Source organism: Hemiscyllium ocellatum, chromosome 19, assembly GCF_020745735.1.
Source record: "Hemiscyllium ocellatum isolate sHemOce1 chromosome 19, sHemOce1.pat.X.cur, whole genome shotgun sequence".
Taxonomy (NCBI): Eukaryota; Metazoa; Chordata; class Chondrichthyes; order Orectolobiformes; family Hemiscylliidae; genus Hemiscyllium; species Hemiscyllium ocellatum.
The window spans coordinates 43,033,852-43,058,847 of NC_083419.1; the positions used below are offsets into that span (position 1 = coordinate 43,033,852).

Here is a 24,996-nt window from a genome sequence, read left to right on the forward strand (position 1 = left end):
AACATTCAAGAAAATCGTGACAGATCTGTTTGTGTTCCCAATTTCACATCCCCATTTACCACCTTAGATTCTTGGTAGGCAGTGGAATCAGCTCACCTCCACCTTTAAAAATATTGAATGACTCCACTTTCACTGCCTTCTGAGGAAGAAATTTCCAAAGTCATACAACCTTCTGAGCAAAAAAAAATTCACCTCACTCCTGTCCTAAAAGGAAGGCCTCTCGATGATTGAGAGATCTTTTTAAAATGTCATAGTGTGCTATGGTTTTCTTTCCTGAAACATCTGCAAAAATGATCTTCTGCAAAAAAAGAGAATGAATATTGGAGAATAGAAAGTAAAACAAAAGCTGAAAAATGGAATGAAGCGTGAAATAGAATCACATTTTCAGTATAAACTAAAAGACAAAAGTTTTACTCGTAGAAGTACGAAGTGTTTACAACAGAGAAGTAGGCTGGTTAGCCCAAAAGGCTCCATACATGCATCCTTCGACCTTGCCCTAAGTTTGCAGATAACACTAAAATTGGAGGTGAAGTGGACAGCAAAGAAAGTTATCTCCGATTACAACAGGATCTGGACCAGATGGGCCAATGGGCTGAGAAGTGGCAGATAGAGTTTAATTCAGATAAATGGGAGGTGCTGCATTTTGGGAAAGCAAATCTTAGCAGGACTTATACACTTAATGGTAAGGTCCTAGGGAATATTGCTGAACAAAGAGACCTTGGAGTGCAGGTTCATAGCCCCTTGAAAGTGGAGTCACAGGTAGATAGGATAGTGAAGAAGGCGTTTGGTATGCTTTCCTTTATTGGTCAGAGTATTGAGTACAGGAGTTGGGAGGTCATGTTGCGGCTGTACAGGACATTGGTTAGGCCACTGTTGGAATATTGCATGCAATTCTGGTCTCCTTCCTATCGGAAAAATGTTGTGAAACTTGAAAGGGTTCGGAAAAGATTTACTAGGATGTTGCCAGGGTTGGAGGATTTGAGTTATAGGGAGAGGCTGAACAGATTGGGGCTGTTTTCCCTGGAGCATCGGAGGCTGAGGGGTGACCTTATAGAGGTTTACAAAATTATGAGGGGCATGGATAGGGTAAATAGGCAAAGTCTTTTCTGGGGTTGGGGAGTCCAGAACTAGAGGGCATAGGTTTAGGGTGAGAGGGGAAAATTATAAAAGAGACCTAAAGGGCAAATTTTTCACACATTGGGTGGCACGTGTATGGAATGAGCTGCCAGAGGAAGTAGTGGAGGCTGGTACAATTGCAACATTTAAGAGGCATTTGGATGGTTTATGAATAAGAAGGGTTTGGAGGGATATGGGCCGGATGCTAGCAAGTGGGACTAGATTGGGTTGGGATATCTGGTCGGCATGGGCTGGTTGGATTGAAGGGTCTGTTTCCATGCTGTATTTCTCTGAGTATGAACCTAGACATTTTATTTTTTCTCCATAAAATACCTACCTAGATTCTCCTGCAATTAATCTATTTGCCTCCGATACTCCGTGTGTAACAAGTTCCACATCCTAATTCTTCTGGGTAAAGAATCTTTCCTGGAATCCTTCTTGCATCCATTAATGACTGCAGCTAGTTATTGTGAACACAGTTAGAAACAACTGTCTCTCTTATTGAACCCCTATAATTTTATTATGTTACTACTTGGTGTTTTCTAGAGATTAACCCCAGCCTTTTTAAATTATCTTTGATATTATATTGATAATTGCTTCTGTATATGGATGTTAGGACTTCTTACAAACTAAGGTTTGCTTGGTTTTTGCAGGGTGTATATTTGATTGCATGTCTCCAAGCTGTTGAGGGTTTTGTTTAACTTTTTGTCCAAAGTGGTGTCAGCTTCTGAAGCTTCAACACAAAATACATGGACAAGAGTGCACAAAGATTTTCTGCTCAAATGTGGTGCTTCGATACTACAACAAGGGGGAACAAGTTAACAAGTGAAGCTGCAGGCCCTGTCGTATGAGCCCGTTCTGTCTCGATCCAGTTTCTAATGGTAGATAACTCAACTCAAAACTGAGTTATCTATCAGGGAGTTTCATGCAGCACCAAAGGGCACAACCCACCAAAAGAAAGGTCAAGTAAATGATTCAATAAACAATTGCAACGAATACAAATAAGAATGATTTGGAAAAGAAAAATACATAAAACATGGCAGATTGAGAGTAGTGGTTATCCCATTGCCATATTATCTGAAATCAGCTGCCCTTACACAGCCATTGAAGCTTAAAAATCCTAAATCACCATAATTTACAAATTCAATAAATACATTGTAAGGGATCTTCCCCCTACTCCACCTCACTAAATCTACAAATTCTGAGGGAAGGGCTGCTACTTTAAGCAGAGCTGATATATATCCCACACCTTTCTGTTTAAATTCCATTCTAAGAGGCAGGCTGATTGAGCTCAGAGAGAGATGAAGGAATCTTGTTCTGCCAAATCCTGTTCACTCTTAACAAATTCTGGTGTTCCAAAATCTAATGGGAAGCAGCTGTTCCCATACTCTGGCTGTCCATCATCTTGAAGTCTTGCCGTATAAACACCACATTTAACTCCGTCTTTTACTGGGAATCCTGCCCACGTCTAATGACGCATTTCAGGGAAAGAGTGTAAAAGTGGAGGATAAAGTACCGAATTCTCTCCAATATAGAGATTGCTGAGGGTCAGAGGAGACCAGTCCACATCTGTTTGGCTCCACTGTCTATTCAATTGCAGGACAATGACAGTTTGAAGGTTTAACGTCATAAATAGTGGGAGCTGGAATAGCATTAAACTGACTCAAACATATTTGATTTTACTATTCAAACTGTTGCGTAAGCAAGACATCAAAACAAAAATGTTGATATTTTTCATGCATCTCACTGTAAAATATTGTTCCAAGATTACAAAAACCTGAATCTTGAATTCATTGTGATTTGATAGCAATTTATTGCATATATTAACACATTTTCTGAGTCTTTTTAAGCATTTTTTTTGCTTGTTAAATTGATGCATATTAGTGCCAGGAAATGGAACACATTTCTTTTCAGGTACTCAGTTTGAACATCAACTACATATACGCTCTTGAATTTCTCTCTACCTCACTCAAATAATGCTTCTCAAACACAAATGTCCCACATTGTACCAGTGGGAATTGTTGGTGTTTTCGCACAAGCTGTCCTGTGATCTCTGGGTTTTGCATCAACTCATAACTAAATATGAGACCGACATCCATTGGGGACTGGGTTGAGACAACTTAAACTCACCCAGTGTGTTATTACAACCAGCAGGTGTATGACTTTCACCCATTGGCCTGGGGATTTGAAAGCAGAGATGAAAGAATAATTCATTGAAAGCTTCTCTACATTGCTGGATATTGTATTTCGGGTTAATCTACATTTTCAGTAATTTCTTTACTTAATAATTAAGTTTTTAGTAATTTTGTCTTTATGCTGTAAGATCTACAGAAGTTTATTAGCTGAGAAATTAATTACCATGACTATAAGTAGATATTTATAGTAAAATTAAAAGATATATTTTGCAATAATTTTCAATCCTACACAGACAAGAGTACAACACAAATAAGGGGCACCAATATTGTTGTGTCGTCAGTCACATTTTGTTGGTTGGAGATTCAGCGAGAGATCCATACTGCCCCTTCAAGGAGTCACCTTAGACCCAGGACAAAGAAAAGGAAAGTTGGGTGCTGGGCTGTTAGATTGGGACTCAAAAGTGGGTCAGAAACAAATGCACGGGGTGTCTCTGCAGCACCCTGGCCAACTATGGGGCAATTTAGCATGGCCAACCCATCCTAACCTGCACATCACTGTACACTGTATGGGGCATTTTATCACGACTAATCCACCGAATCTGCACATGCCTGGACTCTATGGGACATTTTAGCACGTTGCTCAGGCATTGATTCACCTTTCTTTGATGTTGGCCACATCAGTCCCAATGCTGACCCTCTAACATTGATAGTGATGATGGCTTGAGATCCTGCGAGCTCTTTAATTGTCCATTTAAGACGCCAGGGTTTAAGTCTGCTCCTACCTGCTTAAACAAGTGCCCTTCCCACCTACAAGTGACCACTTTCCAAGATCAGAAGGTTTGACCTGATGGGAATTTTTCTGGAATTCAATTATTGTGTTCATCAGATCTGAAGATGACATTGTATTTAAAAACAGTTACTTGAGTGGCCTAGTACTATTGAATGCAGTTTCTGACTGGTGTGCTCTCTTTCTTGCAGTACCTTATCCAAGTGTTGCCATGCAGTGATGGCACTTCTGTATCCTTTTGCCTGGCAGCACACTTACATCCCTGTACTACCTCCATCCATGATTGACATAGCCTGCTCTCCCACTCCATTTCTGATAGGACTTCTCTCCAGCTCCTTGCCGAAGCTGAGGGATCTGCCACTGGAAGAGGTAAGGAGTGGTGATTCATTGACTGAAGGCACATAGGAATGAAAAATGGGCAATATGTGTACTTAGAGATAATGTATACATAACTGAGGAAGACCGTGAAAGAAAAGTAGGAGTTTCAGTGAATCGCACTCAAATGTTCAACCAGTATGTAACAGCACTGAACAAACCCAAAACGAATATTGAATTACTGAGTCAAAAGCATAGAAAACAAGGCAGAAGAAGCTGACTTCTATAATGCTCTGGCTACACTAACCTTTCTCACTACCTCCCCGATGTGTTTTTGCTGCCTCTCTGCTACTTTTATCCCCACTGCCAGTTTTGCGATTTCCCACTGCATTAACAATGAGACAAATTCAACAACTGTGCAGATGGCAGCACTTACATGGCTTTCAAAAGCCTTCCAAAAGCCTTTCAACACTGATATCTTGGAGGGACAATGGAGCATCCTGCTCAGATTTGGCTACCTGCAGAAATACATCAGTAACCTCTACCTGCTGTACAATGGCATGCAACCCGTGATCCTCACTTACACATACAGCACAGACTCCATGCCTGTACATGCAAGGGGAAACAAGTCTGTGTCATTGCACCAGTGCTTTTCTCCAATTTCCTAAGCATACATCCCTACTCATGCATCTGTCCAGGTGCACCTTAAATGAATCTACTGTGCCTGCCTCTAATATCTCTGCTGGCATCGCATTCCAGCTACCTACCACCCTCTGTGGTACTTTCTGCATGTATCCCCCTTAAACTTTTTACCTTTCACCTTGAACGTATGACCTCTCATTATTGAATCCTTCACCCTGGGAAAAAGCTTATCTCTAGCTACCCTTCACGATTGTCCATATCCAGGAAGCTCCTCCCCGTTGAGCAGCTAACCAACAGGACAAGTGGGAAACTGTTTAACCTGAGTTTCCTCCAGCCCAGAACCAGGGCCATCCCAACCCCTGCCAACAAGTTGTGGTACTTGTGTGTCAGCGCACACTGTTTGGAGCTCAGCTGCTATCACAGAGGCAAGTAAGAAAATAGGCCTTCAGCTAAACATCCAGATGCAAAAGGTCTCTAGCCAGCCTGCTGTACTTTGCATTGGCATTCACCAAGGAGAGGGACATGGCAGATGTTGAGGTTAGGGATAGATCTTTAATTACTGTAGGTCAAGCCGGCATAAGGAGGGAGGAAGTGTTGGGTATTCTAAAAGGCATTAAGGTTGACAAGTCCCCAGGTCCGGCTGAGAGCTATCCCAGATTACTGAGGGTAGCAAGAGAGGAAATGGCAGGGCTTTTAACAGATACCTTTGCAGCATCCTTGAATACAGGGGAGGTCCCAGAGGACTGGAGAATTGCTAAAGTTTTCCCCTTGTTTTAAGAAGGGTAGCAGGGATAATCCGGGTAATTACAGACCTGTGAGCCTGATGTCAGTGGTAGGGAAGATACTGGAGAAGATACTAAGGGATAGGATTTATACCCATTTGGAAGAAAATGGGCTTATCAGTGATCGGCAGCATGGTTTTATGCAGGGACGGTCATGTCTCACAAACGTAATAGAATTCTTTGAGGAGGTGACAGAGTTGATTGATGAGAGAAGAACAAAGAACAAAGAAAATTTACAGCTCAGGAACAGCCCCTTTGGCTCTCCAAGCCTGAGCTGATCCAAATCCACTGTCTAAACCTATCGCCCAAATCCTAAGCATCTGTATCCCTCTGCTCCCCACCTACTCATGTATCTGTCCAGACGTACCTTAAATGAATCTATTGTGCCTGCCTCTACTACCTCTGCTGGCATTGCATTCCAGGCACCTATCGCCCTCTGTATAAGGTAATTTCTGCGTGTATCCCCCTTAAACCTTTCACCTCTCACCTTGAACGCATGACCTCTCTTTATTGAATGCCTTACCCTGGGAAAAAGCTTATCCCTATCTACGCTGTCTGTACCCTTCATTATTTTGTAAACTTAAATCAGGACACCCCTCAATCTCCTTTTTTCTAATGCAAACAATCCTAACCTACTTAACCTCTCTTCATAGCAAGCACCTTCTATACCAGGCAACATCCTCGTAAATCTTCTCTGCACCCTCTCCAAAAAGTCCACATCCTTTTGGTAATGTGGCGACCAGAACTGTACACAGTATTCTAAATGCGACTGAACCAATGTCTTGTATGATTTTAACATGACGTGCCAGCTCTTATACTCAGTACTCTGTCCAATGAAGGCAAGCATACTATATACCTTCTTGACCTTTCTATCCACCTGTGCAGCCACCTTCAGGGTAAAATGGACCTGAACTCCCAGATCTCTCTGCTCATCAACTTTTCCCAAAGCTCTTCCATTTACAGTACATTTCATTCTAGAATTGGACTTCCCAAAATGCATCACCTCACATTTGCCTGGATCGAACTCCATCTGCCACTTCTCCGTCCAACTCTCCAGTCTATCTATATTCTCCTGTATTCTTTGACCGTCCTCTATGCTTTCTGCTACTCCAGCAATCTTTGTGTCATCTGCAAACTTACTGATCAGACCAACAGTGCCCTCTTCCAGATCATTTATGTATATCACAAACAACAGTGGCCCCAGCACTGACCCCTGTGGAACACCACTGGTCACCTTTCTCCATTTCAAGAAATCCCCTTCAATTACTACTCTCTGTCTCCTGTTGCTCAACCAGTTCTTTATCCACTGAGCTAGAACACCCTGCACACCATGTGACTTCACTTTCTCCATTAGTAGAACCTTATCAAACGCCTTACTAAAGTCCATGTATATGACATCGAAGGGATGTAGATGTCATATGCATGGACTTTAGTAAGACATTTGATAAGGTTCCCCGTGGTAGGCTGATGAAAAAGGTGAAGTCGCATGGGGTCCAGGGTGTTCTAGCTAGATGGATAGAGAACTGGTTGGGCAACAGGAGACCGAGAGTAGTAGTGGAAGGGAACTTCTCGGAATGGAGACCTGTGACCAGTGGTGTTCCCATAGGGATCCATGCTGGGACCACTGTTGTTTGTGGTGTATGCAAATGATTTGAATGGTTGCCTCATTAGCAAGTTTGCAGATGATAGTAAGATTGGCGGAGTAGCAGATAGCAAAGGGGACTGTCAGAGAATACAGCAGAATATAGGTAGATTAGAGAGTTGGGCAGAGAAATGGCAGATGGAGTTGAATCTGGACAAATGCGAGATGATGCATTTTGGAAGATACAGTTCAAGAGAGAACTGTACAGTAAATGGAAAAGTCCTGGAGAAAACTGATGTACAGAGAGATCTGGGTGTTCAGGTCCACTGTTCCCTGAAGGTGGCAACGGAGGACGGTAGAGTGGTCAAGAAGGCATACAGCATGCTTTCCTTCATCGGACAGGTATTAAGTACAAGAGTAGGCAGGTCTTGGTACAGTTGTATAACACTTTGGTTTGGTCACATTTGGAATACTATGTACAGTTCTGGTCACCACATTACCAAAGGGATGTGGATACTTCGGAGAGGGTGCGGAGGAGGTTCACCAGGATGTTGCCTGGCATGGAGGGCACTAGCTATGAGGAGAGGTTGAGTGGATTAAGATTATTTTCATTGGAAAGGAGGAGGTTGAGGGGGTGCCTGATTGAGGCCTACAAAATCATGAGAGGTGTCAACAGGGTGGATAGCAAGAAGCTATTTCCCCAGAGTGGGGGACTCAAGTGCTAGACGTTACGAGTTCAAAGTGAGAGGGAAAAAGTTTAAGGGTGATATACAGGTAAAGGTCTTTACATAGAGGGTGGTAGGTGCCTGGAATGTGTTGCCAGCGGAGATAGTAGGGGCAGGAATGGTAGCGTCATTTAAGATTTATCTAGACAGATACATAAATGGGCAGGGAGCAGAGGGATACAGATCTGTAGAAAATAGGCGACCGGTTTAGGTAGAGGATCTGGATCGGCGGAGGTTTGGAGGGCCGAAGGACTCGTTCCTGTGCTGTATGGTTCTTTGTTCACAGCACAATACTGCACCCTTGATAATGAGACCCATGGCAAGGCACTGGTCATTGTGGATCAGTTGCCATGCTATAGACTGATCTTTTATTTTGAGTTTTACTTTGCATTTAATCTATGTTGATCACTTGGAAGTTGATGATTCATTTCTTGAGAGGATCTTTCTCTTGATGTAATGGGCAGTTGTTTTACCTATTTAGCCTTCTGCAGAACTGAAGAAAGGAGATTTAATAATGTAACCTTTGCTTTTCAGTACATACTTAAGGTAGAACGTAAACACATACTGGAATTGCTTTAACAGATTAACAGTATCATTCATTTCCACTCTAAGACAGCTCTTGGCTGACACTAATGTTGCAAACTAAAGGTTTTAAGTCCATGGGAAATTAGTAGCAAATTTTTTTTAAAAAACAGTATTTTTCACCCAGTAAGGGTGGTGAGATTGGTTGCATGTGGGTTATGTCTAACAGTGAAATGAATTGACTTCTCCTGCCTTAGGGGATTATGTATGTTGGTTGTTCTCCTTTCATGTTATGGCCAAAATTATTATTATATCAATATTGAAACATAAAAGGGAAAATCTGTCTTAAAGCAGAGCCAAGGTGTGAAGGTGCTTTATTTTTCTTTTTACAGGTCCTGGTGGTTAATCTTGGGACAAACAAGTTTCTCCGACAGGTGAGTGCCACATTTATTTCAGATATGATTAGAGATGGTCAGAGCCACGATGGCATAAAACTGTGTGTGTGTGTGTGTGTTTAAATTTGTTGTGACATGTTGGGAAAGCTGTTCACATTCCTACAATGGAGGACGAGTAGGAAATTGAAAAGAAAGCCGTGAAGTAGTCCACCCATCTTAACACCTCCCTCAATACTAGCATATAGTGGAGATTTATAACATTGTGCAAGTGTATAAAAAAGGCGATAGTCTCAATGCAACTAACAACCAGGAAAAGTGAAAAGTGGCCTGCCAACTTCTCTCAACATTCAACACCAGTGGGCAAACTCAAAATCTATTCACAGAGTGGAGGCAGATACCGTGTGTTTTTTTAGTTCCTTATTCATCTTAAGGATATTCAAAAACATTCAACAACCAATGAATTGTAATCACTGTTATTTTGTAGGCTAATACAACACCAATTTTGATTAGAGAAAGATGCTTCTAAAAGCAGTGGTATGAGTGACCAACTAGTTTGATAACTTATTGTGCTGGTTGAGAAATAAGTGCTAGCCAGGGCCCAGGGAGTACATCCCAACGCCACTACTTTCTGCAGTGTCACAAAATATTTCAATGCTCCTGAAAGATGGCGTATTTGAAAATGCTGAATCCTGCCTGACCCATCGCTCTTGACTCAGTGTTATTGCTGTGGTCACATTACTGAGACTTACTTCAGGCATCACTACCACAGACCTAACTGGTACCAAATGCAGCTGTGAGCTATTCCTGCTACTCACTACTTATTTCTTTTATTTGATCAGGTGGATGACGAAGATTCCATTCTACCACGCAAACTGCAGGTGGCACTGGAGCATGTCCTAGAGATGCGGAATGAGTTGGCCAGTCAAGAAGAGGAGGACTCTTCCCTGGATAGTAAGGGCATCAGTGAATCAGGCAGCCTTTCTGTTAATGTAAACAAAATACAGCGGAACCTCAATTATCCAGATATGAATTATCTGAAAATTGGATTGTCCGAAGGGGATCTCAAGGTCTCGACAGAAACATTACGTCAAAGACGTGTCCCCACGTGTGTGTCTCTCTCTCCCTCTCTCTCTCTCCCTCTCTCTCCCTCCCTCCTCTCTCTCTCCCTCCCTCTCTCTCTCTCCCAGAAGTTCTACACAGGGGTGTACCCTAAGCCCCCCCCCTCACCTTTCCCAGATAATCTGTCCAACATTATCCTGCACAGGGCAAAGGTGGAATCTATTAAAATGTTGTGTGAGTGCGCTATTTGGAGACTCATCCCCAGCACCACCTCCCACCAAAAACAAGGCGGTCTTGTTGTTCGTGTCCAGTCCAGCTGGCCCAGAGAGGGGGTAGGGGTGGAGGGGGCGGTGTTGGACAGAGTTGGCTTGCAGGCGAGGGGACAATGTCGGGCGGGTGGGAGGCAGTGTTGGATGGAGTTGAGGGAGGGTGCTGGGTGCAGTGTCAGGGCGGGGTTGAAGGGGGGTTTGGGGTGTGGTGTTGGTGAGTGGAGGGCGGTGTTTGACGGGTTGTGGGGTGGGTGGGAGTGGTGTTGGATGGGATTGCGGGGGGTTCAGGGTGCGGTGTCAGAGGCGGGGGCAGTGTTGGTGGGTGGAGGGCAGTGTTTGACTGGGTTGGGGGGGTGTGGGGTGCAGTGGCGGGGAGGGGTTGAGGACGGTTCGGGGTGCGGTGTCAGGGGTGGTTCGGTGTTCGGGGTGTGGTGTCAGGGACAGGGGCAGTGTTGGTGGGTGGAGGGCAGTGTTTGGGTTGGGGGGATGTGGGGTGCAGTGGCGGGGGCGGTTCGGTGTGCTGTGTCGGGGACAGGGGCGGGGTTGGTGGGTGGAGGGCAGTATTTGACGGGGGTGAGTGGGGGTGGTGTTGGGGGCGGGTGTGTGCTGTGCTGCTGCTAGTCTCCTGAATGGGGAGCAGACTTAATAGAAAACTACAAGCCTGAGAGGAAAGGTATTAAATCGATTAACGAAATAATCAATTATCCAAACAAAATAGTGCCCGCCCATCTCATTCAGATAATTGAGGTTCCACCGTACTGCAGATGCAGGATATCGGAAACAAACACAATGCTACAGAAACTCAGCAGATGTGGCAAAATCAGTTCCTCAAAGAAGAGTCATACCAGACTTTTTATTTCCACAGATGCTGCCAGACCCACTGAGTTTCTCCAGCATTCTCTGTAGTTAATTCTCATGTATTTACAGTAATTCAATGGCACCTGACTGCAAACTGAGTGAGAATCAACAGAAAAAGAATAAACAGAAGTTAAAAGGCTCAGTCTGCTGGCACAGGCAATAAGATACCAACTCATTTGACCTTGTTGGAAGCTTGATCTCAAGTTCAGATCAGGATCCCTACATTACAACAGAGCTGTATGTGCTGGAACAAGTGTCCTGTATGTTCAAAGTACCAAGAGTTACATCCATAACAAACCCTGGCTCTCTTTGGATCGCAGTCTATCTTTTACTTATTCAATAAGTGGTACAGTAGCAACTCCAGAGAGTGAGCAGAATACTTAAATTGCTGGATGTGGCAAAAAGACATATCGGCTGCCTTTGGTACAGCGTGTGTCAGAACCCAAGGACACACTGTTGTATTTTACACCCAATGAAGTACGTTTCAATACTGTCCCCATTTATAAGCAGCCAATTGAAGCACAGCAAGGAATCAACTAAAAGCAAGGTAATAGCGATCATGCAGGATTTCATTACAGCAGACTTTTTGTTTCTGCCTATTACATACTGTGTATGCCAGCAATCCCTGAACATTACAGCATTTAGGGAACAAAAATCTAACAGAATATTATATTTGACTGTTCAAAATATTAGTTATATTCAGTATTGCTTACAAACAAGGGTGGAGCTTGTTGAGAGCTTTTCAATAGGTCCCTCAGAATAGTTCAAGGGCAACCGAACAGTCAATTTTTAGGCAATTCAATAGAGAAAGTCAGATGAGAAGGTTATCACCATCAGGATGTTATTCTATCACAAACATAGAAACAGAAATTGCATCCCAAAAAGGTGCTGCTGTGGCAGTGTCCACTTGGAAGGGATGTGGGAGAATCCAGGAAGCCAATAGGTGCAACTAAGTCTTTTTAAATCTTAGGAAAAGCCCCTGGAGCTGTACACGGCATATTTGTTTTGTGCAGCCAAGCAAGAGTAGGTCCCGGAGAAATGCAGGGGCAGTGCTAACTTGCTGGAGTTTGTAATCTGCAGACAGGCTAACAATGTGCCTGTGAGTATTGGAGAGCAGAATGGGAGAGTCAGCTACCAGAATGTGAGCCTCAATGAGGTAGTCTATAATCCTGAGTGGCTTTTGAGAAAATGTTAAAGCTAAATCTTCAATCATGATGAATTGGAATTCCTTATGAAGTTTTATTGACCCACAGTGTCAGCAACCCCTCAAATATTAGTGAGAAAGATGATAAATTTGTCTTCACCAGATTTGCTATTTGATTAACCTGTTGGTTGTTGGAATATATATTTAAATATAAATATTTAATGTTGTATTAGATCAGAAACAGGCCCTTCGGCCCAACAAGTCCACACCGACACTCCGAAGAGCAACCCACCCAGACCCATTCCCCTACACCTAACACTACAGGCAATTTAACATGGCCAATTCACCTGACCTGCACATTTTCTGGACTGTGGGAGGAAGCCGGAGCATCCTGAGCAAACCCACGCAGACACGGGGAGAATGTGCAAACTCCACACAGACAGTTGCCCGAGGTGGGAATTGAACCCTGGTCTCTGGCGCTGTGAGGTAGCAATGCTAACCACTGTGCCACCCACAAACAAGGATGGAGCTTGTTTGGAGGTTTTCAATAGATCCCTCAGAACAGGTCAAGGGTAACCGAACTGTTCTAACTTTGTACAGTTAAAATTATTGTTCTCTGTTGAAAATTATGAAATCTTGTAGTTTTAGTCTCAGTAGAATCCAAGCCAGCTCATAACAAATTAGGCAGTTTCATAACCCTGTTCCAGTCTTGTTAATTCAGGCATAAATGCTATTTACTACACTGAACTAAACTCCCCTGTTCTTTCTCAGAATAATGTCATGGGATATTTTTAAGACCACCTCAGAGTGCAGACTGGGCCTGAGTTTTGCATTTCATCATATGGACAACACTTCTGGAGCAGAACACCCCCAGTACCGCACGGGTACGCAACACCCCCAGTACCGCACGGGTACGCAACACCCCCAGTACCGCACGGGTACACAACACCCCCAGTACTGCATGGGTGCACAGCTTCCCTGCTACTGTACTGACATTTTTGATTAGATTTACAGCTCAAGTTTCTGCAGATGGACTTGAACCCCCAACGTTCAAATTCTGAGGCAAGAGTTGGCACTAAGTTACTGGCTGTCTTGTGCTCCCCTAGGCTTTTGAAAGCAGTGTGATAGATACCATCAGACTGCAGTGTAGTTTATAACTATGAATCAGGTCTATTAATAATAACATAAGCAGCAGTAACAACACCATGCAGAAAATTAAAAACATGCACAGATAGAACAGAGCAGGATTGTGAAGGAAGCATTTGGCATGCTTGCTTTCATTGGTCAGAGCATTGAGTACAGGAGTTGGGACATCATGTTACAGCTGTACAGGATATTGGTAAGGCCACATTTGGAGTACTATGTACAATTCTAGTCGCAATACTATGGGAAGGATGTTATTAAACTGGAAAGGGTGCAACAAAGATTTACGAGGATGTCACCAAGACTGGAAGCTTTGAGTTACAAAGTGAGGCTAGGATTTTCTTCTCCACAATTTAGGAGGCTGAGGGATGACCTTACAGAGGTTTATAAAATCATGAGGGGCACAGATAAGGTGAATAGACACGGTCTTTTCCCTGGGGTAAGGGAGTCTAAAACTAGAGGGCATATGTTTAAGGTGAGAGGGGAAAGATTTCAAAGTGACCTGAGGGTTAACTTTTTCACATAGAGAGCGTGCATACATGGAAGGAGCCGCCAACGGAAATGGTAGAGGTGGGTACAATTATAACATTTAAAAGACATTTGGATAGACATATGGATAGGAAATGTTTAGAAGGATATGGTCCAAAAGTAGGCAAATGGGACTGGTTCAGTTTAGGAAACCTAGTCAGCATGGAGGAGTTTGGCCAAAGGGTCTGTTTCCGTGCTGTATACACCTCTACAACTCTATGCACTTAGAAGGTTCCAGAAATGAAAAGTGATTATTTGGTTCGTCATTCCTCCTGGAAGCTATGACAACTCATCTGAACACTGCTTAACTGTTACTAGAGTTTCTGACTCAATCACTCCTTCAGGCATTGCGTTACAAATTCTCATCACCCCCTGGTGAAAATATTTCTCCTCTTAACCTTCTAACTCTTATCTTAAATCTATGCCCCGGGTTATTGACACCTCTACTATTGGTAAAAGTGCCTTCTAATCCACTCTACCTCATAATTTTGTACACCTTTATCCAGTCCCCCTCTCAACTTTTTCTTCTCCAAGGAAAACAACCCCAATCTAACCAGTCGTTCTTCACAGCTCAGACCCACCAGTCCAGGGAACTTGTATACTGCCCCTGCACCCTCTCTAGTACAATGACATCTTTCCTACAATATGGTGACCAGAACTGTACACAGTACTCCAGTTTGTTTTTTTTTAAAAGATTAGATTCCCTACCGTGTGGAAACAGGCCAACAAGCCCATACTGACCCTTTGAAGAGTAATCCACCCAGACCATTTCCCTCAGACTAATGCACCTAACACTATGGGCAATTTCTCATGGTCAATCCAGCTGACCTGCACATCTTTGAATTGTGGGAGGAAACTGGATGTGGATAACCAATGATTTATACAATTCCAGATAATGTTCCTGTTCTTATTTCTATGCCTTGGCTAATAAAGGCAAGTTATATATACTTTCTTGACCAGCTTATCTGCCTGACCTGCTACCTTCAGGGATCTATGGATGTTCTCTCCAAGGACCCTCCGATCTTCAGTACTTTGCAGGGTCTTATCATTCATTTTGTAATCCCTTGCCTTGTTAGCCCTCTCCAAATGCATTACCTCACATTTTTGTGTTGAATTACATTTGCTACAGCTCTGCCCACCTGACCAGTCATTGATATCCTCCTGCAGTTCACAGCTGTACTCATTATTTACCACTCGATCAATTTTTATGTTATCAGGAAACTACTTTTTAAGTTTGCAGATGACACCAAAATTTGAAATGTAGTGGACAGCGAAGAAAATTACCTCAGCGTATAGCATCTTGATCAAATGGGCCAATGGGTGGCAAATGGAGTTTAATTTAAATAAATGTGAGGTGCTGCATTTTAGAAAGGCAAATCAAGGCAGAACTTGTACACATAATGGTAAGGTCTTGGAATGTGTTGCTGAACAAAGAGACCTGAAGTGCAGGTTCATAGTTCCTTGTAAGTGGAGTCGCACATAGATAGGATAGTGAAGAAGGCATTTGGTATGCTTTCGTTTATTGGTCAGAGCATTGAGTACAGGAGTTGGGAGGTCATGTTGCGGCTGTACAGGACATTGGTTAGGCTACTGTTGGAATATTACGTGCAATTCTAGTCTCCTTCCTATCGGAAAGATGTTGTGAAACTTGAAAGAGTTCAGAAAAGATTTTCAAGGATGTTGCCAGGGTTGGAGGATTTGAGCTATCGGAAGAAGTTGAATAGGCTGGGGTTGTTTTCCCTGGAGCATTGGAGGCTGAGGGGAGAGGTTATAGAGATTTATAAAATTATGAGGGACATGGATAGGATAAACAAACAAAGTCTCTTTCCTGGGGTAAGGCAGTCCAGGACTAGAAGGCAAAGGTTTAGGATGAGAGGGGAAAGATTATATAAGAGATCCTAGGAGCAATGTTTTCACGCAGAGGGTGGTACATGTATGGAATGAACTGACAAGGAAGTGGTTGAGGCTAGCACAATTGCAACATTTAAAAGGCATCCGGATGAGTATATGAATAGGAAGGGTTTGGAGGGATATGGGCCAGGTGCTAGCAGGTGGGACTCAATTGGATTGGGATATCTGGTCGGCATGGCCGAGTTGGACTGAAGGGTCTGTTTCCATGCTGTATGTCTCTATGACTCTATGAGCAGACTTGATGGGTCGAATGGCTTAATTTCTGCCCTTATGGTCTTTGGTCTACATTCCTGCATATCCTCTTTCTTGACCATCAGCCATGAGGAACCTTATCACAAGCCTCGCTAAAGTCCATGTGGACCACATTAAATGTATTACCCTCATCAGGATTCCTGGTTACTTCCTCAAAAGATTCAATCATATTTATTAGGATATGACCTTCATTCAGCAAGTCCATGCTAACTATCTGCGATTAATCTGTGGGTCTTCAAATGCAGATTTATTCTGTCCCTCAATTATTTCTAATAACTTCCCCACATTTGAGGTTAGACAGATAGTTAAGGTAGTTAAATTGTTCATCACCATAACCTCTATGTTCATTTCTTTTAATACTTCACACTCCTCCCTGATATCTATGTGTGTGTTATTCTTTTTCATTGTGAAGACCATTACAAAGTATTCATTAAAGACTGTGTTCACATCTTCTGGTCCAAGCAGATGTTACCTGTATGGGTTGTACCTTTTCTCTGCTTATTCTTTTGCTCTTTATATATTTTTTAATTAATCCTTCAGGTTTTCTTTTACTCTAGCTAGCTTTCCTTTTATTTCCCCTGCAGTTTTTAATCTTCTCAAGGGACTCTACCATATTGACCCCTCAGTATTTTCCATGAGCTTCCTTTTTTTAAAAAAAAATCAGCCTTCCTGTTCCTTTATATCCAGAGTGATCTGGTCTTGGTCATACCCATTGTCTTTTTTTGCCCAGTGCACTTGCCATTTCCTCCTTGAACTGCTCTGACCGTTTTAGCTACAAGTAGCTATTCCTGATCCATTTCAGACAAATTGTATCTTAAAAGCTTTTTCCCAATTTAGAATTTTTATTCCCAGCCCTTCCTTCTCCTTTTCCATAACCATCCTAAATCTATTTGAGTTATGGTTACTATCTCCAAAATACACCCTAACTGATGCACTTTCTACCTGCCCCAGCTAATTTCCTCATTAGGTCTCGAGCTGCCCTCTTCCTTGTGGGGCTTATTGTGTGTTGGCTAAAAGAAATGTTCTCCTGAATGCAATTTAAGTATTTTGCTCCCTCTCTATTAGGGCAGCACGGTGGCACAGTGGTTAGCACTGCTGCCTCACAGCGCCAGGGACCTGGGTTCAATTCCCGCCTCAGGCGACTGACTGTGTGGAGTTTGCACATTCTCCCCGTGTCTGCGTGGGTTTCCTCCGGGTGCTCCGGTTTCCTCCCACAGTCCAAAGATGTGCGGGCCAGGTGAATTGGCCATGCTAAATTGCCCGTACTGTTAGGTTAGAGGTATGGGTGGGTTGCACTTCGGCGGGTCGGTGTGGGCTTGTTGGGCCGAAGGGCCTGTTTCCACACTGTAAGTAATCTAATCTAATCTAATCTATATTGCGCACTAAAACTACTCCAGTTCATATTTGTGTAGTTAAAATCTCCTATTACTGCATTATTTCTGTTACACCTCTGAAATTTGATTACACATTTATTCCTGTGTCCCTCCTTGATTGTTTTGGGACCTATAACACATATTCAACAGCTTGTTTGCCCATTTCTATTGTTTATTTCTACCCATATGGTCTACATTTAATGATCTTTTCAAGGTATCACCCCTCCTTACTGCATTAATCAATTTCTTAATCAATATTGTGATCCCCTCACTTCCCACCCTCTCTGCGCTTACACGTTGTGAAAACCTACTTAATTAGTTCTACAATTTCCACCCCCATCCCCAACCCCATTTCCTGCTCCCACTCCTTAATCCCCCTCATATCTTTCTTCAGAGCTGTATCAAATTGAATTTACAATGATTGGCTTAAAGTTCTCTGTCTGTGTATCAATTGTAACAATGGGGAAGCATACATAAATACTTACACACTTGCAAATAGCACATTGTTATGGAGTCATGCAAGCCTCCCTATCAAAATTAATATTGTGGTTTATGTTCATTTCTCTTTTGTAGATCCTGGCTGTCTTAATAGTGTGGTGTCTGAGACCTTTGTCCGTTTCTTTGTGGAAATAGTCGGTCACTACTCTTTGTACATGACTTCCAATGAGAAAGACGAAAGATTATTCCTTTGGGAGGCATTTCGCAAGTCTATCACGTCAAAAAGTGTCCGACGGTTTCTGGAGGTTTTCATGGAAACACAGATGTTTGGTGGATTCATTCAAGATCGAGAACTAAGAAAACTCGGGGTGAAAGGTGAAAACACTAGTCATAAGATTGCCTCTTCTTCCCTCCTCCCTTTCACCCCCTCTCTCACAACTTTGTCAAACTCATTCATGTATTTTGTCAGTTAACCATGTCACATATAAAAATAAATCATATGATCATAACATACAAATGCTGGCCTTATGGAAACATTTAATAAAATGTATTCAGTTTCCCCCTCAGACTGTCTGAAATAAAGTGTTGAACTGGGGTGTACAAAGTTAAAAATCGCACAACAGGCTTATTTGGAAGTACAGGCTTTCAGAGTGCTGCTCCTTCATTAGGTAGCTGTGGAGCAGAATCATAAACCACAGAATTTATAGCAAAGGATCACTGTGTCGCGCAACTGAAGCAATATATTGAATGATGGGCAACAACGCAGAGTGGCTGAGCAGAGGTTGATAGCCCAGGTTTTGTACCCATGGGGATGGCCTCAACCGGGACATTGGGTACATGTCACTCCACAGGTGACCCCACTACACTGTACACTCTCACCCATTCTCTCTCTCTCACACACACCCTCTCACAGGCTTATCCTCCATCTCTCTCTCACACACACACATACACTCACTTTACCAAGCTTTCACACATGCAAACACTCTCTCTCTCTCTCTCTCTCATGTATGCACACACACATATAAGTCTATGTAGTGAATTTGTATTTACAAATACATTCTATTTTGATCAAAAATGCACAATCTGCAGGCAGTCATTACTTGTAATATTTTGCAAGTTCTACTTTGGAAATAGAGCCAGATGGCATGGTGGTTAGCAGTACTGCCTCACAGCGCCAGGGACCTAGGTTTGATTCCAGCCTTGGGTGACTCTGTGTGGAGTTTGCACATTCTCCCCATGTCTGTGTGGGTTTCCTCCAGGTGCTCCGGTTTCCTCCCACAATCCAAAGATGTGCAGGTCAGGTGAATTGGCCATACTAAATTGCCCATAGTGTTAGATGAATTAGTCAGGAGTAAGTATAGGGTAGGGGAATAGGTCTGGATGGGTTACTCTTTGGAGTTTGTGTGAACTTGTTGAGCCAAATGGCCTGTTTCCACATTGTAGGGAATATAATCTAATCAAACCAGTTTGACTCAAGATTGGGATACAGACAGACTCTGACCTCACATCTTTAAGGCATTGCCTGAGCTGAGATGTCACCTTTTGTTATAAAACCTAATGTTATCTTGAGAAGTGACTTAAAAGAAGTTCTGGGATTTACATATTAATGAACTGAAACCTGCATTCTAAAAGGTGAAAAACTTAACAATCTAGGTTTGTTCAATATATCACTGCATGACACTAATCTTTTGCTATAAATTCTGTGTCTTATGATCTTGTACTGCATAACCACCTGATGAAAGCTAGTGCTTCCAAATAAAGTTTTTGGTGATCTTGCAGCTCCTTTACAAAGGGTTTGATGGGGTCAAGGGCTTTTATGGCTGGTTAGAGGTGGGAAGACTGTACCCAGTACTCAAAACTGATATGATTCTGCCAATGGTCAGGTTTCTGAGTTAAGATGATCATGTTCAATGATAAAAATCACACAACACCAGGTTATAGTCCAACAGGTTTAATTGGAAGCACACTAGCTTTCGGAGCAACGCTCTTTCATCAGGTGATTGTGGAGGGCTCGATTGTTACGATCGAGCCCTCCACAATCACCTGATGAAGGAGCGTTGCTCCGAAAGCGAGTGTGCTTTCAATTAAACCTGTTGGACTATATCCTGGTGTTGTGTGATTTTTAACTTTGTACACCCCAGTCCAACACTGGCATCTCCAAATCGTGTTCAATAAATCATTCACATGTAACTTACCCTTAACACACTGGTTTAACAGAGTAACCAAGAAGACGTCTTGGGTGGGCAATAACACCAATTCTATTGAATATTTATTATATGGGCTTGCCTTTGGTATGTTCATCACAACCTAGCTTTCAGTTATTATTAGATAAACATTATCTGTGACACATCCTACATGCCTATGTGGGAAATGGAAAAGCAAGAAAAGATAGAAGGAAGTGGGTGTATTGCAGCACTTGTGTTGAGATGCGTGCTCTGACATGTTAGTCCTATTTTTCCTAATGTACCAATTCGTTATGTAAATATTTTTTATTGTCTGCAGGGTTATTTGAGGTCAGAGCACAGGACTATCTTGAATCTCTCCCTGGGAGTGAACAAAGAGGGATGAACCGATTTCTGAGAGGCCTAGGTAAATGCATTTTCATTTGCTTTCGAAATAGGATCAATTTCTTTGTCCTTTATGATCTTCACACTTTGTGGTTTACCAACTGTCTGTCAATATTTCATTTCTTGCATAACTAGATATTAGCGTTTTTTTTTGTCTGTATGATGTTCATACTTGCAATGTTGTGAAAGTTAACCAAATGTTTGTCTATTTCTAGGAAGTAAGATGAAATTCCTTCACAAGAAGTAAAGCTAATCATTGGAAAGGCATCTTTCTGGGAAAGAAGGATAAATCTAGCAGTCACTTTTTCTTTGATTTGATGGATCGTTGATTTTAGATTGTCATTGCAGCAATATCTGTTGAAGAGAAAAGGGAGACTGTTGCTTCAAAGCTGTGCTCGATCTAATGTGAAAGCCTTGAGAGGGAATAAAACCCAGTTCCATTGAATATTTATTATTTAGACTTGCATGAAGTCTGCCTTGCCTCTGTTTGGCTTTCACTTCTCATTGGATAAAGATTACCTGCAGGGTGTCACACCCTAATCTGTAGAAGAGTTGGAGAAACAAGCAAAGGATGGAGAAAGTACTATTTGGGAGTGGTCTACGGTAAAACAGGCATGGAACATGCTGGAAGATGAAGGAAGAGGAAAGAAAAAGTAGACATTTTGTAAATTTGTGAATTAAAAAAGACTGACTTCAGACACTTTTTTTCTAAAAACTTGGTTTTGAACTCTACTGTCAATACTCAGGAGCCACAATCTTTGTCCTTTTCAGTTTAGCATGATACACCAGAAATATAATTGCACCACGATGTTTGAAAAGTCTGTCATTCTCTGTGTAACACATTGTCAAATGAGAGAATACTGGGTTTAAGATGGTAATATGATTTTACTGTCAGGAGTTTGGCATGAACAATATGATTATGTACAGTACAAGATTGTACTGATCAATGTGCATTTGTGCTGGTCAGTGAGAGAGGGACTAGAAGTGTTTGGTAAAGACTTTGCTTGATAATGGGACCAATATGCTAAGGGATGAGGTACACAATGCATGGAATGAAGCCAGAGGTCCAAGTATATTATCACAATGTATAGTACTGTCAAACGTCAGAACCACTTGACTATGTCAATATACTGTCTATTGTCCGAATTGCATGTCTTTGTAGCATTCAAAATTGAATTATTATCGACGCCATAAGTTGATAGAAAACTGTATTTTGAGGAGCTCTTGGTTTGGGAGAGTATAAGGGAGTATCCAATTTCATTTCATTTGAAATAAGCCGCCTTTGGTTGCTCTTAATGAATATCTGCCCATATTTGAGGTAATGGTAAATATGAAAATGTTACCGCTCATCTTCTAGACAAATTCAGCAACTATCCATATCCAAAGGCTTATAATATTTTTTTAAAATTCAGCTCGTTATCTGTGTGCTGTTAAACACAAACTAGCAAGATGGGTCTGCAAGAGTTTCTTTCTGTAATGGTCTCACTCAGCCTTGACTGTATGCAGATAATTAGATTACGATACTCTCAAGCAGGATTCAGTGTGCTGCAGATCTTTTAGCAGCAAGATTTATGCTGTAGATTGCAAAGTACAAAAAGATCAAATTTTGCAATAAAACACAAAGAGCTGGCTTGCAGCAGAAGAGAGTAATTGTAAGTGATCAGTTTGCAATTTTTTGCATATTACCTGTGGACCTTCAACACCATGAACAGTTGTAACACAGTTCTCTTCAGAGATCTGCACTTGTTCTAGCAAGCTTACATACATCTGAAAAATCAGTAGTGTCCAGCAATGACTGTATGTTGCTCGGCTGATTTTTCCAGCTTACAGAGTTAGACTGACAACTAGTGCAGGAAGAGATTTAACAATACAGAGAATATTTACAAGAGGCTGAGAGTGAATCATAAAGTAACTATACAAATTGAAATAGGTTTCACATAAAAGGGCACTGATGTTTTAACCACTGTAATGTAGCTTATGGGCAGAGTTGTAATACTCTAGTTTAACATAGACAAATTATAATACCAGCATGATCACTAGGAGGGTCTTAGTTTACATATTCCTAGCAAAAAGAAATTCCAGAATGCTAGTCTTTTAGAAGCACTCCAACTGCTGAACAAGTCAGTTCAGTATTTACTTTGGATGTGCTCAACTTTGATTAGCAGAGTGTGAACAAATACCCTATGGAACTAATCCTTGGTGGTGGGATCAGTCAAATCTGGAATCCAGATTTTTCTCTCATCCCTCTGTCATTCCTCAGCAGAGAGGATATTCAAATGAGTAGCATGCTGCCAGTCAATGCTACTCTTTAACTAGCCTTTAGAAATTGCACAAGAATGACACCATGGAGATGAGATGTCACTTCCGATCTCGATTACCTTCCCAGTTCTGTGAGAGAAGTGCTTCAATCACGGTCAACTCTTTCTCTGCAATCAGCTGAGATTAGGATCTCACTTTGTCAAGAGTATCAGATAATTCCAATTCAGATTACTTTGGAATTGTACTTTCGTGGGTCAACATCCTTCATTACTCTGTATATGATACTTCAGTGAGCAGAGATTCAGGTGCTGAGATAAACATTGAATTGACTCCATTTGGTACGAGGTTTCATTTTTAAAGTAGGCCTGTATTTTTTTTCTAATTTTGCTAACTTTTGTAGTCAAAAACTTCATGAGAAAATCTTGTCCTTAAACACTATTCATTCTCTTGATTTGGACCAAGCACCTCTCTGCTGAACTACTCCATTACAGGAACTATTATTGGGTGCAGTGTACTGAAGTTAAAGACAAAATGGCACTGTGACAGCAATAAGGTGACTGGAGGGAGATAAAAAGAAAAGGACAACATAGAGCTCTCTATTCCGAGAGTCAGATGTTTAAGGCAAATGATTAATACATGCACATGTCCACAATATGTTGTTTACATTGTGACATAATGTTTTGTCTTATAATTGGGAATGGGATTTTTGAAACCTAATTCAAAGGAGAGGATGGTCCAAACTGAATGGAGTCCACTTAAAACATGCTCCCTGTCACTTTTATTTCCTATAGCTAGAGTATAACACTATAAAAGTTGGGATTGTATCATGTAACTTAAAGAAAATTCTATTTATTTCAGTGGTCTGATTAACCAAAGTCTGTTGTTTGTAATTTGTCAAATTAATTTTGTTGGGTATGGATGGTCAATTAAAAAAAAATTTTAAATACATTAAATGGAAAGGCAAATCTCAACAGAGTATGCACTGATATGGTTTCTTTTATAACCTCAGAGCATTCCACCCATGAAGTATTTCCTGAAATGTGGTTACTGTTGTAATGTGGAAATGCTGGTAATCAATTAACGAGCCCCATAAACACCAATGTGACAAATGGCCATACAATCAGTTTTAAGTAGTGTTGGGACATAGATTTGTCTGGACAAAGTAGTTGTTTGCGACAATAAAAACATTGTACACCAGAGTGCTGCAAAAGTCACTGAATTTTGAAAACATGCATGGTATCAGAATTGAATAATTTGTTATCTTAAAACAAAGCAAGAGGACTTTTTATTCAATGCAAATGAACTACATGCTTTCCAGCAGGAAAGAACTTTATGTTGTTGCAATATCCTGGCTTGTGATGGTTCTAAGCTCTTCCATTCTCTTTGATCCAGAGACTTTTTTTCTCCACCTATTTCCTCTTCATTTCCAGATTAACGTTTCAAATATTTTGTAATGGAGAACCATGGTGTATTATAGGGAATTGAAGAAAGTCCAACAATTTCCAATAAGCTGCTGAATTGTTCTTCATATAGCACTCTTAGGTTTGATTGTACAAACACTGCTTATAACAGGCAGGTTGATTTGAATGTGGTCAATGTATTAGCATAACAAGCATTGCAGGGAAAAATACTTATGAGAAAATCTTTAAATATGCTGTGAATGTTTCTGTCAATGGCTCTGGCGTTTTGGTTTTAAGTTTTAGGCAAGTTTTAATGGATATTGCATAATAAAATACATTTCCCAAAGTATAAACTTTCTAAAACAAATTACACAAAAGCAAAGAATAACTGGGAAATAAAGCTGTTAATTTTCATACTTTTTTTTGAGACTTGCTTATTTTCTTTTGTACCTAAAAGTTTTCCTTATAATTCTTGTCAATAGGCTGTGAATGTCCCTGCAAATATACTCTAAAGCGGATGATTCAGAGTGATCATGTTAAAGATGTTGCCATATAAAAGTTAAAATACCAACAAAGTTCTCTTCGTTTTTCTGAATTCATAACAGACAAAATCTCCCCATTAGATTGGCTGTTTTATTAGGTATGAACCTCAAGTCATTACTTATGTAGCAGTATTCCTAATGAAATATAAACTAGTGAGAGCCTTGCTTAAGCTGTACAAGATAAAAGGAGCACAAAAGACATTATAAGCAGCAACGTAGAAATTTTTGCCAATACAAGAATTGGATGGTTTT

General features: G+C 41.5%; 1 protein-coding gene across 4 annotated transcripts in view; it reads left to right on the plus strand.

The window, feature by feature from the left end:
- The window catches only part of si:dkey-82f1.1 (DENN domain-containing protein 2A), a 150,940-nt gene extending 126,458 nt beyond the window's left edge, over positions 1 to 24,482 (plus strand). For all 4 annotated transcript variants that reach the window (XM_060839863.1, XM_060839865.1, XM_060839864.1 and 1 more), the window contains 6 exons: positions 4,230 to 4,407; positions 8,999 to 9,040; positions 9,841 to 9,952; positions 18,112 to 18,351; positions 20,479 to 20,565; positions 20,759 to 24,482. In XM_060839863.1, coding sequence (XP_060695846.1) covers positions 4,230 to 4,407; positions 8,999 to 9,040; positions 9,841 to 9,952; positions 18,112 to 18,351; positions 20,479 to 20,565; positions 20,759 to 20,790 — 691 coding nt within the window. In that variant the 3' untranslated portion in view covers positions 20,791 to 24,482. The remainder of the gene's footprint in view (positions 1 to 4,229; positions 4,408 to 8,998; positions 9,041 to 9,840; positions 9,953 to 18,111; positions 18,352 to 20,478; positions 20,566 to 20,758) is intronic.
- The last annotated feature ends 514 nt before the right edge of the window (positions 24,483 to 24,996 follow it).